Source organism: Fundulus heteroclitus, chromosome 16 (assembly GCF_011125445.2).
Source record: "Fundulus heteroclitus isolate FHET01 chromosome 16, MU-UCD_Fhet_4.1, whole genome shotgun sequence".
NCBI classification, from domain to species: domain Eukaryota; kingdom Metazoa; phylum Chordata; class Actinopteri; order Cyprinodontiformes; family Fundulidae; genus Fundulus; species Fundulus heteroclitus.
This window is the reverse complement of record NC_046376.1, coordinates 3,762,887-3,779,731: the sequence shown is the minus strand read 5'-3', so window position 1 is coordinate 3,779,731 and position 16,845 is coordinate 3,762,887. Positions and strand designations below refer to the sequence as shown.

At 41.3% G+C, this 16,845-nt stretch overlaps 1 protein-coding gene across 1 annotated transcript in view; it reads right to left on the bottom strand.

Moving 5' to 3' along the window:
- LOC105938897 (serine/threonine-protein kinase SBK1) overlaps positions 1–16,845 on the bottom strand; it is a 29,130-nt gene that overhangs the window by 4,602 nt on the left and 7,683 nt on the right. The window contains exons 2-3 of the mRNA XM_012880828.3: positions 5,111–5,315; positions 235–437 (exon numbers count right to left, since the gene is read on the bottom strand). Of these exons, the coding sequence (XP_012736282.3) occupies positions 235–437; positions 5,111–5,282 (375 nt within the window). The 5' untranslated portion in view covers positions 5,283–5,315. The remainder of the gene's footprint in view (positions 1–234; positions 438–5,110; positions 5,316–16,845) is intronic.

Here is a 16,845-nt window from a genome sequence, read left to right as displayed (position 1 = left end):
AGTTATATGCAGAAGTTTTAGTTAAATTGCTATTAAAGTGGTTTTGCAGTTCATCACCTGGATGTAAAGCAGCTTATTAGAAAAAAACTAATAAAAATAAATCAGATTCCTGCAAACTTCTGCACGTTTGGACCTTTTTAGTTTTGCTAGGCGTCACACAATGACAGTAACAGAGTTTCATGAAGCACCAAACAGACGTTTGCTGCCTGCGGCGACGCGGGCGGCCGCCCTCACCTGTGGCGGGATGATGTCGAACAGATCCCCCGCCGTGGCGTACTCCTGGGCGAAGATGTAGAAGTCGTCCGTCTCGAAGGCGATGCCGTACATGTTGATGATGAAGGGGCAGGGCGACAGGTAGAGGGACACGCTGTACTCTCTCAGGAAGCTCTTCAGCTTGGTGGTCTTCTTCCTCAGAAACTTCAGCGCCATCTTTGTGCCTTGAATCCAGAACAGCACGGTTACGCAAGCGGCTCATTCACATGCTGTCGAAGCACTTGGGAGATTTATGTCACAGCTGCCTAATTGCTAGCAAGGAACGTAATTAAAATCATGATGAATAATTAAGAATCCAAAAAGCACACTTAGAATCCTGGTGTTTGTTTGGAGATTTACGCTGAGTGTGTTCAACGCCTCTCACACTGAGGCTCTGCTGATGTTTCCTGCTGCCCTCATGTACGGCTGGCAGTAGGATCACAAAACCAACCATAGAGAAATAATTTCACTTGTAACAGTGTCGAGCTGCATTATGCATAATTTAGCTGCATTGATCTGCAGCGCCGTCTGCTTGCTGCTGCTGACAGGAGGAGCAGGGAGGACAGAAACGATGGGGATGTGGAAACAATCCCAGACAACGACTTGGAGGACTGCCACGTCGACCTATAATTTCCCTGCACCAACAGCTAGTGTGTCATCAGGGACCTCTCCATTACCACCTCCTCAGCTCTGAAAAAAAAAAAACGTTCTGTGGGATTTACGCACTTCAGACACTCAGCAAAGGTCAACAGAGGCATTCTGGTCCCTCTGAGGTCTAATAAAAGTACTTTATGGACGTCCTTAGCACAGCATTTCAATCAGCTCCATGTCTGGACTTTGACTAGGCCGCTGAACCATCTTAACCTTTTTTTTTTGTTGTTTTGTTGGTTTACTGCTGTGTTTTCATCAGTTTGCGCCGGACTTTAAATGTTGGACAGATGGCCTCAAACGTTTGGTATATAGATGACTTCACGGCAGTGTTGTAGTCAAGTCACTATGCCTCGAGTCCGAGTCCAGGTTCGAGTCACCAGTGTTCAAGTCCGAGTCAAGTCCAAGTCATTAAAAAAAAATCAGAGTCGAGTCCGAGTCGAGTCCACTACTCATCTGAGTCAAGTCCGAGTCGAGTCACTATTGACGTGTGATGCATGACATGAAGCAGTAACATTCCATTGCACTAATAACTCTTTCGCTGTAGTTACCCTTGGTTTTACTCGGTAAAACTACTGCTTTTTCCAAGTCTAAGACGTCTCCTAACCATGGTTTTTAAACATTGTTGTTATGGAACGCGCAACAGCGACTCGAGGTACGTTGATAGGCCGCATATGAAGGATGTTACAGCCGCAAGCGGCGTCGATCGGCCCTCGCAGCCAAGCGCACTCCGGCCTATTGGCCACCGCCGCGGTGCCGGCCGGCGCAGATGCTGTCACGCATTTTCCTCGCCCGTCCACCGGGCGATTCCCACAAACGCGTTCGGCAGCGTTCCCCCATGACTCACAACAAATCTGGTGCAGATCGGTCGATGCAGCGCGGAGATACAGCCGTTGGATAATGATAATGCATTTGGCCACCGGACCGGACTAAATTGTTCGGCGGGCCGGAAAATTTATACCGATTCCTGGACGGTGACTACAAACAGAAAAAAAAAAAAAAAAACGGCCGATGACGCCATGAACGCCGAGCAGGAGAAAAACAACGACTTACCTTCCTATCAACTTGGCCAGTTTTCCAGTCTTTCCGAGCCCTCGACACTCAATCCATCGTTTGAGCTGAACGTTGGTATGTTGTTCCACAGTTCTACCAGTAAAATGGGCGCCTGGACATCCTCTTGTGAAAGTTTAACAGCTGTAAAGTCGGTCATATCGTTGTATCTGTTGCATGTGTAACGGCTGGTTGCTACGTGCGCTCTGACACTGTTTGCCCAACCTTAGCGGCAAGGGGCGTTGCTCATGAGATGGTGACGTCACGTGCGCGGTACGACATTTAGATATTAAAATCATACACCAAATAATATTCTAATGACATATTAAAATTATAGCCTAATGATATAAAAAAAGTCGAGTCTTTTTCTCAATTTCCGAGTCAGAATGATCTGAATGTAGGAGTCCGAGTCCAAGTTCGAGTCATCAGTGCGCAAGTCCAAGTCAAGTCACGAGTCTCTAAATGTAGCTAATGACTCGGACTCGAGTTCGAGTCTCGGACACGAGTACTACAACACTGCTTCACGGTCCACTCAGTGACTGCAAGAAGCTCAAGTCATGTGGCTTCAGTAATCATCAACCCTCCACCACTTTACCTGACAGCAGGTATTTGGTGTTAACGCAGATGTTTTTAGTTTGATTTTCTCCACAGTTTGCACCGTGCATTATGACTAAACGTCTCTACTTTGGTCTGATCAGCCCAAATGACACGGTTCTAAAAGTCTTTGAGAGCCAGAAGAGACGTTCTCCTTTAACCCTTTCAAGCCAGTCATTACTCAGCCCTTCACTAATTATCTCACCATGAACATAACATGCTAACTGAGTACTGTAGTTTATGATAAATGCCTCTTGTTTTGTTTTTGCAATTTGTCAGTGTTTTACAATCGGATCTTGGGCTAAATTTATTAAGAAATCCACACCATAAAAAAATATAAAAGAAAAAAAAAAAAAAAAAATATATATATATATATATATATATATATATATATATATATATATATATATATATATATATATATATATATATATATATATATATATATATATATATATATATATATGAGCAAAAGAGTAGATAGTCATCAGCATAGCGCTGAAACTCTCTATTTTTTTAGTGCATTAGTTTTTGTCTTGTCTATTTTGAAACTGCAGTTTTCATAATGCTTTGGAGGATATTAGGAGAGCTAAGAGTTGCTTAGGTCTAAATAGCAACAATAAACCATGATATAAATACATAAAAGCAGTGAAATGAACCAGACGTCTGGTTTTGCAATGTATGTGCAATAGTCGATTTAATACACTGTGCTATAACCCGTGCAATGATCCTGAAAGAAGTGACTTCTGCTGCTATCATTAAGTGAATATATATATATATATATATATATATATATATATATATATATATGCAGTATATGTATATAACCGTGAATGTACATATGACATCATCTACCTACTCCGATTTCTTTTGTATTTTTATTCTTATTTTTTTCTCAATTTCTTTTTGATCCACTGTATATATGAAGATACACTGTATATAACTATATAACTGATGCACCTTTTCCTACTTTTGGCACCTTCTCCTGACTATTGACTATTGAGCCGATGGGACAAGTGAATTTCTCTAACGTGAGATCAATAAAACCTATCTTATCTTTTACATTAATCTTTTGCCTCAATTTATCCCTTGATTTGTCTTTTTAATCATCTTTATTAAACAGGTGTATTGCTACGTTCACTAGCAAAAGGAAATTCGGACGATATTGCATACTTATGTAAATATTATTTATGGCCCAGTAAAGTACACAATTTCTTATCACTTTTTGTTTTAGCGGTTTATTGCATGAATGATGAATGTTTACAGTTTATATTAAAAATAAGATACGATATACACTACAAACTTTACATTGATCAGCGCACATGCGTTAGATTAGAGTATAAAAGTTTTACTGTTTTTACTCAAGTTTTTACTGTGATATTTCATAAAAAACAACTTTATTCATTTTTAAGCCCAAATTCTCCGGGTATATTTTTCCAAGCCTGTAGCCTGCAGAGCATAAATCAGGACGAATTAATTCAGGAAAAAAACTTGCTGTCAGACTCAGTTGGGAGTATTTTTCTGCAAATGTTAATTTCAAAGGTAATTTAAATGAAAAGCTGAAGAGAGAAGGTTTAATTTAACAGTCTAGTTCCCAGAAGGCTCTGCAAATGAAATGGAAAAGCATCGACTCTTACAAATGGTCGTGTTCCTATTATCAGAGATGTAGTTCATGAAGGTTTGATTAAAAAAACCACCAAAAAAAACCAGGTGGTGTTTTTTTTCCTTCCAGAAAACAATGCACTATAGTCTATTGATTATGTATATATTTTTTATTCATTTGTATAATGAAGCAACTGTAAAATAAGCTACTTTTTGGGAAGCTGGGGGCCAGAAATGAACGTTATGTCATTTATTTCCAAGCTTAACTTGATTTCATCCGTGAACTCCGGACAATTAAAGCTGCATTTGTCCTCTGATGGTTCTGAGAAGATGACGGCAGAGCGGGAACACAGAGTTTTTTTTTTTTTTTTATCCATCCTGCAGCCACTTTTCATCTCCATTACAGGGTTCATCCAACTTAATACCGGCAGAGAGGTTGCAGCTTTGCTCTCCATAAACAGGAATATTAAGAGGCTCGGAGCAGATGGGCCACATTTTGTCTGCTAACGTTATGAGGCTGAAGAGATTTTCTGTCAGTCGAGCGAAGTCGAAGTTAAATCACGTCTTCCGGCGCTACCTCCCGTTTCACTGACAGAATAAATTAAAAGGCGGTAATTACAAGTCTTTTAATCTGCAAATGAAATAAACACAACTCTCTTGATTAGCCTCCATTCAGCATTAAAACCTGCATCTCCAGCCTCGCAGATTAGCTCGCTCTGGGGCAGAATTACTTTCCAGCCTTTCATGTTGCGACCTATTTTTTATTTATTTTTTTTCCTTTCAATCATCAAAACCTCAAACGACACGTGCTAAAATCATCAGAAGCTTTTGTGTTCTGTCAGCTTAAAAGCAGCGGCGGTCGAGGCTTTTATTTCGGTGTCCAGGTAACAGAATGTAAATCGATGCTGGTTTCTCGGCAACAATAAGACGCTGAACACGTTTTGGTTTTTGCACCGCTTGTTACCTCGGATTTTGTGGATGACCAGGTCCACCTTGCCGTAGGTGCCCTTGCCCAGCTCCCGGACGACCTCGTAGTATTTGTTGATGTCCAGCTTTTCCAGGTTCTGTGCAGCGATCAGCTGGAGCTCCTCCAGGATGTCGACGGAGGAATGGGAGCTGTGCGCTGACGGATTCATTGTGCCGGGGAGTCGGTCTGGAGTCGCAGGTTCCTGTGGGACAGGAGGAGCAGGAAGGAAAAGCAAAGTTGACTGCCTGAAACGGCATCCGCCCACACCTCTATTCCCACAAAGCGTCTGATGTCTGCAGAGACGCGCTGTAAAGTACAACATGTCCAAACAATTCACGAGAGGCCGAAAAACACCAGCTACAAGGAACTTTGTGTTAAACTAATGCTGTAAACTGAGACATAATAATCAGATACTTTTTATCAACACTGTTGAAGAAAGAAATATGGTTTTAATCACCTTTAATTTGAAGGGTCACAATCTAAATCAAGGTAAAAAGTAAATAAACACATAGCCCAACCTTTATGAGTTCTTATTTAGTTTTAATTTACACTGATTAGGATTTAGAAAAACAAAAAATAATGTGTGTTTTATTAATCTCTGGCCTCTTTAGAAACTGAACACAATAAAAGTGTTAAATCTAAACTTAGGGTTGGGACCTTCATCAGTTTTCAGTGTCTTTCCCCGCTGAGAGCCCATCATCTCCCTACAATAAAATTAAATGGAAAAAACAAAAAACACATGGGACCCCTTATAAGTAATCCAAATAACATCTCAAATTTTCTCTCCCTCAGTAACTGTGGTACTCATGCAAACTTAAAGATGGGACAGAAAGGTTTCTTGTACCTGACCCACTTATTGCAAAGCAACATCCAACATTACAACCACACAGGCAAAATATAATCATCTAAAATAAGATTATTATCCTAAAAATAGGACTTTCAGGCTCCATTTAATGCCACAGTTGACTTGTAGCAAACCTTTATGGACAGCTGAGGTAATGCACATAATAGCTAGGCTACTGCATTTGTTGATGTTGCCATCAATATTAACTTAAATCAATCAGTTACATTGCATTAAGACAACAAAAAGCAAAGACGTCCACAGAGACATGCTGTAAAGTCCAGTTTTAACATGCTTCCCTTTAGCATTGCTAACCTAGCATGTTCCGAGGTAAATCAAATCTAAAACGCTAATTGTGAGGGTGGCTTTAATATTACCAGCCGCGACAAGATGTGATTCAGTAAAGCTGTTCTCAAGGCAACTATAAAGGTGTTTTTATTCAGTTTTTATAAAAGTCTCATTATAGATGTCGCATGTTAAACTGTTAAACTGACAAAAAAAAGTGACATGTTTACACGGTGATGCATCCAGCAATCCTGCACGTAATTAGCACTTCTGCCTTCCAGCAAAAAGCTGCTGTGCTTTTACGTCACTTTCAGATGCAAATCACAGACTAAAAAAAGCTTTGTGTGTGTGTGTGTGTGGGGGGGGGGGGTAATAAAACACAGTTTCTGAGGTTAAACAGGAAGATAAATGCATATGAAACAAATTAAACAATGTCTAAGAAAAGTTTTGATATTTTCAGAGCAGACATTTGCTCTTAATCGGTGATCCTCAGCTATTAAGCAACGTCTAATCCTGATCCGCTGTGTTTCTACTCCGTCACGTCATTCCCATTCATTCTCAGCAGATCTGTCTCACTTCCCTCCTCCTCCTGGTGCCAAGAGGACAAGTCAGGCTCCACTCATCTGCTGAGCAATCTCTGAATGACTGCAGAGATTTCACAGCCCTGATGGCACAGCGGGTTTCGTGCCGGCGCTCATTAACGGGGATGAGAGGGTGTCGGAGGAGACGGGACGCTGGCCACATCCTGTGCATCAGCTCTGGCCTGCAGAGCGAGAGCCTGTGCACCAGGATGAAATGTGCAGAACCTGGGTGAAGCGTCAGAAAACAAGGCGACCAAACAGCAACATGCGGCAAGAAATACCGCAACACCAAGGTTAGGAGTTATGTTGGTAAAGTTACAAGATTAGTATCTAATTAAGCTGTTAGATTGTTTGAAACTCGAGAAAGTCATGTTTTTCTGACTTCACTGGGACTAAATGGTGCTTTTCTTTTCTTAGCGGCTTGTTCGGGGTAAACAACGCAGCAACTTCCCACCAAACATTCCCTCCTGTAGCGATAATGCTGAACAATTTCTTAAAAATTAAATATTTTCACTCTGCGTTGCTCTAAAACACGTTGCGTTTGATTTTAAGTGGCTGTGCAGAGTGCTTTATAGAAAAACAAAACAGCATGGCGCCCAAAGAGCTGCAGTGAATTACCTCTAATGATGCACTTTCACGTCGGCTTTGGGACGTTTTTAGCTTCAGTGGCTTTTTTTTTTTTTTTTCAAAGTTAGTTAAACTAGGGAAAACAACATGCTACCTATTTCCTACATTTTGAAAGTGTGTAATTGTAGAATATGAAAACAAATTGACTGTTCAGCAAGTTTGAAGCCAGAGAACGACTGTTTATAGAAAGAGGAAATCAGGAACAAACATGATAAAAAAAAAACAACAACAGCTCACACTATTTTTGTCACAGAATAAAAAACAAATATTAAAGTAAATTCTGATCATAGGAACGCAGAAAAATTAACTGAGGTTAGTTTAAACAAACGCTTAGAGAGGAGACCTGAGTGAATGGATTGATGGATGGATGCTAAAGGTAAACATGTCAAGACGAGCCATTAGTACTTCGGTTCCCTAAATTAAAGTCCAAGACTCATCTCTAAATACAAACACGCCGTTTTCTTCTTCCAGAAATTCGCACTATTTGCATCAATAATTAAAGACTCAGCAAGTTTTACAAACAGTTAAATGCAGAAAGTTTGATATCCGAGTCAGAAATCAACCAGAAACAGTTCAGCATCACTGGTAGAAAATGTCTCGATTTGTCATGTTGTTCATGTGTCTGTCGGTGCAAAAAAAAACCCAAACATAAAGTTGTATAATCAGAGAAGGCTGATATCCCTAATAGCTTCACAATGCAATTTAAAGTAGACGCTAAAGGTAAACATGTCAAGACGAGTTAGAAGTTTAGCCACAGCGCAGGAGTTACAATAAAATAGGCTCAATAAAGCGAAACTCTGCAGCCCTTGCAGCGGGTAAAGTAGCTGCAGTGATGTCAGAGAAGGGGGGGGGCCGATTAGGAGCACAGAGACTCAGGCTCCATGTGAAATGTTGTAATTATAGTCCCTAGCTCCTGTTCATGGAGCTTTCATGAACTCTACGTATGTAGGAGGAAAGGCGCTTCGGACTTCTGTGCCGATTTCGGGACAGCCTTAAACACAGACGGCATTACGTGACGGAAACACGCGCGGATGATGCAATCCAAATCCAGGCCTACAGCCTTCCCAAAAAAGAGCTACAAAAAACACAAGTTAGCCAAATGCAGTGAGCTGCTGAAGCTCTGCATTACCCAAACCAAAATATGAAGGCGTGTAAATGTGCATGTTTCACACACAGAACATGTGACGTAATAATGTCGCTGTAAACAGTGCTAGCGTTAACGCTTGAGTTAGCATCGCTTCACTCCACCCATAATGGTGCTCATGTCTCTCTGGACATTTTTGTTAATTTCCGTGAGGTGAGCTGTGGTTGTGCGTCATGTCACGCAAAGGATTATGGGATCTCTTATGGCTCCTTTGCGCCAATGAGGGACCTTCAAGCTCCCTGTGCTAAAGGAACTAAGGCTACGTTCACAACGCAGCCTGAAGTCACCCAATTCTGATTTCTTTGCATCTGATCGTGAACAACACAGATCGGATTTTTTCAAATGCGAACCAGGCCACTTGGATATGTGCACTACAAAAAGGGAAGTAAACGTAAGCAAAATTTTCGTGAAATGAATGCATTTTTCCTTGATTTAAGCAGGTAAAGAAGGCTATTTGCCAATGGAATGAGTATTTTTACCCCTACAATAAGATAATTAGACATCCTGCCATTGAAATAAGATCATAGAGATGAACTGTTCCTATTTTAAGTGCAAAAATCTTATTCCATTGGCAAATAGTTTGATTTACCTGCTTAAATCAAGGAAAAATACATTCATTTCACGAAAATTTGACTTACTTTTACTTCCCTTTTTGCAGTGTGCTCCTGAATCCGAAACGTATCTGATCTTTTCAAATGCGACCTGTGTTTGTACGGCCGGGTCGTATTTATCCGACCTGTACGTCACTGATACTTATCATTGACACGGTAACAAGCACCTGCTGCAAGCCAATTCAGCCCCACGGCAACACGTTCACTCACTGCTATGGCCCGCCGAAGATGTGCGTCTTTACGTGAAAGCGCTAAAGAGATCTTCTTAAAAAGATTGTGTTGGTAAAGTGCTGGCTCCGGTTGGAGAAGAACTTAACGAACGCAAAATACGCTGCAGCATTACGATCCAGGTTTACTTCCGCAAACACTGAGCACGCTTTGCTACGTGTGACGTCATTGCGTCCTCTACTGCGCATGCGGGACTCTAAAGTTGTATGAATGCAGTTCACACAGGAGATCACATACAAGTCGCATATATTTGGAAATGTGAACGACCACGCAAAAGAAATCTGATTTCACAAAAAAGAATCAGAGTTGAGCATCAAGGCCTTCAGTGTGAACGTAGCCAATGATAGGAAGCATAAAGGTAACTTTTCCTGCCTCCTTCCTTACTCACTGCACTATTCGGACAGCACTTATCATGGCGAACGCTGACGCACTTCCGCTTTGGCTAAATTGTCCTTAACAATTAAATCTTTCCAGACGCAGCCTTGGTCCAGTCACGTGGCGCATGAGTGTTAGGCTGGAAGATCAACTTAATGCCAGAGGCGACACGGATACTAATAATCCTTTTAACCGGATTGGTTAGCCATCATCCGAGAATCGGAAGCTGAGCAGCAGAGCGAGGGTATTGGAGATCCGTCGTGGGCAAAGAAAAGGGGTAAATCTGTGGTCGAGGACCGAGGTTGATAATAAAAGCACTAGAAACTATGGAAAGAACGCAGGATTTTTACCAGCACAGGTTGGTCAATAATCTGGCGAGGAGGCAGTGGCTGTGAAGCGTATAAGTAGTTCAGCGCAGAGGTGAAGCAGGGAGGCAATCAGGCACAGGTGGACTAGATGAGGCTGATTAGAACAGGAGAAAATGTGAATCATTACAAATAATTAGAAAATTAACTAGCTAGAGTTGAATGGAAATATCCTGAAGACAAACAGTATGTGCTGCGCATTAAGGCACAACGCGCAGACAATAACGAGGAGTCAGCTGAACCTAGAGGAGCCGACTCAGCATCCTTCCGCTCAGGCTTCAGAAACCGACAACGGAAATCCTTCAAACAGCGCCTGTGTTTTAAATCTGACATTGTCACTGTTTATAATTTTATACTGTTGCTGTAACAATAACTCCTGCATTTCTTTTGTCACATTGCTCAAGTTTTAATGGTTGTTTCGTTATTGTCTGCCTTCTCCACTATGAAGTGTGTTGCTGCCTTTTATTTTGGCCAGGTCACCCATTTATGTGGTTAAATTAAGGTTTAATAAAAAAGTAAAAAAAAAAAAGCTTCTGACAGAACAGAGTGGAGGCGGCGGCCAGAGAGTGTTTGGTGGAACAAGCAGACAAGGAGCTCCTGCTCCAGGATGAACAAACCCACTCCACTGCTTAATTTTCATCCAGCATTGGTGAGTGTGTTTTAATTCAAATTCAAGCCCTTTTATGAGTCAGCACACTCCGCAGTTCAAAGTACCCACATCACCAACACAATAAATGAAAGAGCGTGCGAGGGAATAAAGAGATGAATCCGCACTCGAAGAGGAGCACCATGTCTCCGATGAGATTTTACACATTGTCACATAAAATAAGAGGTGTTTATGTCCCTCTCTGTATAAAAAGAAAATTGATTATACTTTTCGCATAAATAACCATAAAATGTGCTGTTCACTCTCTATCATATTTATGCAATGTATAAAAGTTGCACTTTAAAAGTTACAAGCTCCAACATTTTCATCAAAACGAAAAAGTTCGAGTTGTAACTTTTTCATCAAATCAATTAATTTATGTGCAGAATAAAAGTATTGATTTTACTGAAAAATGAATATATAGTATATAAATAATTGTTTTATAAATTTTGACGTCGGGTTATGATGTCGACACAAAAGGATTCTGGACCAATAGGAATAATGGGTTGAAGTCACGAGAGACGGAGCTCAGGTGCTGCCAGATCGTAGCAGCGCTAAGAAATTTCTTCTTCTCTGCGTCACATTTCTCAGATTCACGGAACTGTAAGAAAACTGTAAACGAAGGATGAACATCGATAAAGCTTTTTAGCGTTGGTGCCAACTTGAGGAAGTACAGGGTCTCAGAAGCTACGTGGAGATTGCTGCTGCTAACCATTATGCTAATGCTAAAGCTTCCGGACCCTGACAGCTAGCTAGCAAACAGTTCAGGTTTCTGTTAGCTGTAACATCATCAGGGGAGGCAGATCTTCTGCTATTACCATCTAACATAGAAAGTACTCCTGGGTCAATGTGGGCTTCTGTGCTTTCTGTGTCTCTGCTCTGTCTTCTCTAACATAGAAAGTACTCCTGGGTCAGTGTGAGCTTCTGAGCTTTCTGTGTCTCTGCTCTGTCTTCTCTAAGCCCCAGTGGGTGGAGGCAGATGAGCGTTCACACTGAGCCTGGTTCTGGTTCTGCTGGAGGTTCTCCTCCCTGTTAAAGGGGAGTTTTCCTCTCCACTGTCGCTTCATGCATGCTCAGTATGAGGGATTGCTGCAAAGCCATCAACAATGCAGACGACTGTCCACTGTGGCTCTACGCTCTTTCAGGAGGAGTGAATGCTGCTTGGAGAGACTTGATGCAACCTGCTGGGTTTCCTTAGAGAGGAAACTTTCTCACCAACCTGGAGGATCTGATGGAGTCTGACTTTGGAAAGAGCCTTGAGATGAGATGATGTTAATTGGAGCTATATAAATGCAACTGAATTGAATTGAAACTGTTAATACCCCCCCACCCCCCACCCCAAAAAAAGCAAGAATGGCCAGGAACTTTGCTTGACTAAATGACTTTTAACTAAATAAGCCCCTCTTCTTCTGACTGGTCAGCCAATCTGGAGGCCCTAGTTCATACAGCACGCTGCCGCCTACTGCCCCCCCCCCCTCCCCAGTTTATCTAGTCAGCCTCTAAAATCTTGGGACGTGTGAGTTTCCAGCTCATGCTGCTGTAATCATGGAATCAAAGGGGCGTGGCTTACAGCTTTCAGCCCACACCTCTGGGGGATTTCTCGCAGGGCATTTCCGGTCTGGCTCTGCTTGCCGTTCTCCTCCATGCTGTTCAAATGCATTCACTGCTGTAAATACAAGTGAAGATGTTGTACGCCGTGTCTGTTAGTATCATCTACATCTGCAAACACCTAACGGATGATACGATGCCTCCAGTCTGTGCTGTGCTCCCACAGACTGAGCAGGATTTTCCACAATCCTGCATCACCCTCTTCATTTCATGCGGGTTATGAGTTTAGCGCCTCCTGAGGTGGAGACTCTGTGTGGGGTTCTTTGCAGATGTGATGTAAAAAAGTGGATCGTATCATTCCTCCATTTCCTATAGATAAATAACACCAACTGATGCCAGTCAGAGGCTCGTCTTGGCTCTGATTGGTTGCTCTCGTTAGGGGCAGAGAGGACTTTTCCCATCAGGTTAAAAGCAACATTAAAAGCCAGAGCAACCATTTTTAACAGTTACAAAAATGTTTTATTTAACATACTTAATGTTCTAATGCCTTATTTTCTGTTATAAAATGTGCCCCCTTAATGCAAACCTTACAAATGTTTTTTTTTTGTCCCTGTTGTGCTGCATCAGTATAGCTTTGAAAAAGAGTTGAAAAGATGAACAAAGAGGTAATTGCCTGAGTTTCCAGTAAACTTCTGTTCATTTTCACCTTGTTTGACGTCTTTCTTTACTCACCAGAGGAAAGCTTTGACACGAACGCAGGCGGCACGCCTCCAACTCAGTTTTAGTGCCCCTCCTGAGTGCAAGCGTTCGCTCATGTGTGCTCTCGGCTGCTGTCATATCAAAGAGCATGGCGATAAGGGAAGTCACAGCCACCGCTAATTAGAATCCATCTTCTGTTCGCCGAAGGTTCCCAGCGCCTCTCCTGAGGGAAGCGGTGCCACGGCTGCTCCCCGGAGAACGGAGAACTCCCCGCAGAACGTCACAGAGCGTCTCAGTGGGGGGGGAGTGAATTCTCTGTATTGTAAATATTCCACAGCTGGAATCCATCCAGCGCTGCATTTCTTGTTTCACGTGTATCTCCAGGTGTTGTTACCTGTCTGCTGTGTGCTACACGTAAAGCAGGAATTTACTGCTTATGAAAGCATCAGTATGCATTTAGAAACACTTTTGTTGTGGCTCTTTGTGTTTTAATGGCTTGTGTTGCTTCTTCCTGTCACCCATGGGAGGCTGGTGCCTATCTCCAGCGGTCATTGGGTAAGAGGCAGGGTCCACCCTGGACAGGTCGCCCGTCCATCACAGGGCGACAGGGAGACATACAGGACAAACAACCCTGCACAGACTTATTTAGTGAGCATAAATTAGCCTATACTGCAAAAACGGAGCTAAAAATAAGTAAAGTGTTCTTAAAATGTGTGTATTTTTCCTTGATTTGAGCAGGTAAATAAGATGATCTGCCAATATAATACGATTTTTGCACTTAAAATAGGAACAATTCATCTCCATCATCTTATTTCAAGTGCAGTATATCTAATTATCTTACTTTAGGGGTCAAAATAATCATTCCATTGGCAGATAATCTTATTTACCTGCTCAAATCTAGGACAAAAACACTAATTTTAAGAACATTTTACTTATTTTTAGATCCGTTTTTGCAGTGTAGTCATGCTTTTGGACTGCAGGAGGAAGCCAGAGTACCCGGAGAGAACCCACACATGCACATGGAGAGAGAGAACATGCAGAAAGACCGCAGCAGTGCTACCAGCGGCGCCGCTGTGCAGCTCATGCTGTTTCTTAAATCACCCAAATCTGTTCCCATTTACAGCTTAATCCATACATTTACATACAGCGTATTAAAAGAAACACAACCCTGTTTTCCTGCTTTAGCTCAGTTATATTCGTAATGTTTATAAGCAGCCACTCCCCACTGTCACCCCGTGCATGTGCAGGACAAGTGACTGAATCAAGGTAAACACTGCAAAAATAGAGCTAAAAATAAGAAAATATTTCTTGAAATTAATGTATTTTTCTTTGATTCGAGCAGGTAAATAAGATTATTTGCCAATGGAATAAGATTTTTACACTTAAAATAGGAATAATTCATCTCGATCAACTTATTTCAAGTGCAGTATGCCTAATTATCTTATTATAGGGGTAAAAATACTCATTCCATTGGCAAATAATCTTATTTACCTGCTCAAATCCAGGAGAAATACATTAATTTCAAGAAAATTTGACTTATTTTTAGTTCTCTTTTTGCAGTGAAGTCCGTCCATACACCTTACCAGCTGTCTATACTCCATGGTTACTAGTATAATGAATCTGGATGTAAAGGATGAAATCATTAGATTGCATGTAAGTGGATTGGTAAAAGTGAAATCTTCACGTTCTTTGCATGGCTTTATGCGCTGGGATTCCGTTTTTCTTGTACATTTCTTTTTCTCCGTTTTTTTTTTTTTTTTTTTAACAAGCCAACTAACTTCTGCAAAGCCTCGGTTCAGAGAAAGAGTCGGCAGATCAATAACTGCATCCCGTCACAGGCTTTACTGACAGATGTGAGGCTTAGATTAGGGGAAATAAATGTTTTTATTGGCTCTTTCTGCTGCGAGGATACAATCCTGAACCCTCGTCTCAAGAACAGCGGCATCAGCAAAAGCCGTGATCAATTTCAGGTGGACAATAGTACGGCCCGGGATGCGGGTGAAACGTGACAAATGTGCTGAGTAACGGTTCCCTCATACCGCTGGAAATGAGAACCGCAGCAGCCGCCTCTGTTGTGTTCGGCCGTGTAAAACATCGGCACCTAATAAATTACCTGGAACGCCTGATCAATACGTCAACCGGCCAAAAAAACGCTTAACGAACAATCGCTGTTGATGTAAAACCGTATGGAAATCTGCTATACAGACAAAAACTTCTTCTTCTCTTTTAGCCGGTTAAATTAAACTCTTCAATGTAATGGAATGCTGAGTTTTAATTGGAAGAAAGCATAAATTAGAAGCATGCTTCCTGTTGTTAATGAGCGTTTACACTGCAAAAACTGATCTAAAAATACGTAAAATGTTCTTAAAATTTGTGTTTTTGTCCTAGATTTGAGCAGGTAAATAATATTATCTGCCAATGGGACGAGTATTTTGACCCCTAAAATAAGATAATTAGATATACTGCACTTGAAATAAGTTGATGGAGATGAGTTCTTCCTATTTTAAGTGCAAAAATGATATTCCATTGGCAGATTATCTTACTTACCTGCTCAAATCAAGAACAGATACGCTAATTTTAAGAAAATATTACGCATTTTTAGTTCCGTTTTTGCAGTGTAGTTTCTTACTCTACTGATTTCTACTGTTCTTCAGTTTTGCATTGTATTACATTGAAATGACTGTCGTCATTTCAGCTTTTAACTTTTTGCTCTCTCTCTTTTTCTTCATAGTAGGTACACCTGGTCTGGCGTTCTGTTAACTGTGACATCATCCAGAGAAGACGGCTCACCCGCTACTACCATCTAATGTAGAACAGATTACTAGATCAATGTGTGCTTCTGTGCTTTTTTGTTTCTCTTGTTGTGTCTCTGTTCTGTCTTCTGTAACCCCAGTCGGTCGAGGCAGATGACCGTTCATACTGAGCCCGGTTCTGCCGGAGGTTTTCCTTCCCGTTAATGGGTGGTTTTTCTTCCCACTGTCGCTTCATGCTTGCTCAGTATGAGGGATTGCAGCAAAGCCATGTACAATGCAGATGACTCTCCCTGTGGCTCTACGGTTCCCCAGGAGTGAATGCTGCTTGTCGGGACTTTGATGCAATCAACTGGTTTCCTTATATAGGACATTTTTGACCAATCTGTATAATCTGACCCAATCTGTATAATATGATTGAACTTGACTTTGTAAAGTGCCTTGAGATGACATGTTTCATGATTTGGCGCTATATAAATAAAATTGAAAATTGAATTGAATTAAACCTATTGCTATTCTTTCAAAAGTTTTAAAGAAACTACAAACATGACGAGCAAAATGGGGCTAAAATCAAACTTCAGGTCAAATCAGAAGAGCCGATCTCTTTCTAAAAGTTTCCACGTCGCATATCTGACCCCAAAATGGTGCAAAGAGGCAGCAAAGCTAAAGCTGACAGGTTAAAATCAGTGGTGGTTGTCGCTCAGAATGGAAAAATACCTGAGAAACCCAACAGAAATGGAAAAAAACGAAAGATTCCAGGGAGGTTAAAAGTACCTTGATGCCTGTTTGACTTTATTCTCTGTGCAGCTCAGTTAGAAATCCATAGAATGAAACTTCAGCCTCAGGGATTAAAAAGGCAAATATCCATGATATGCAATCCTTCTGGTTGAAAAGTATAGAAGCAGAAAATATCTCAATAATGAGAAAATATATCGTTGTGGAGATATAAAATGTATTTCCTATGACAAACGTGTTTTTTTTTTTCAGTCTTTTAGGCTTAAATCACCACGTAGCAAAGAACTCCAAGGCTAC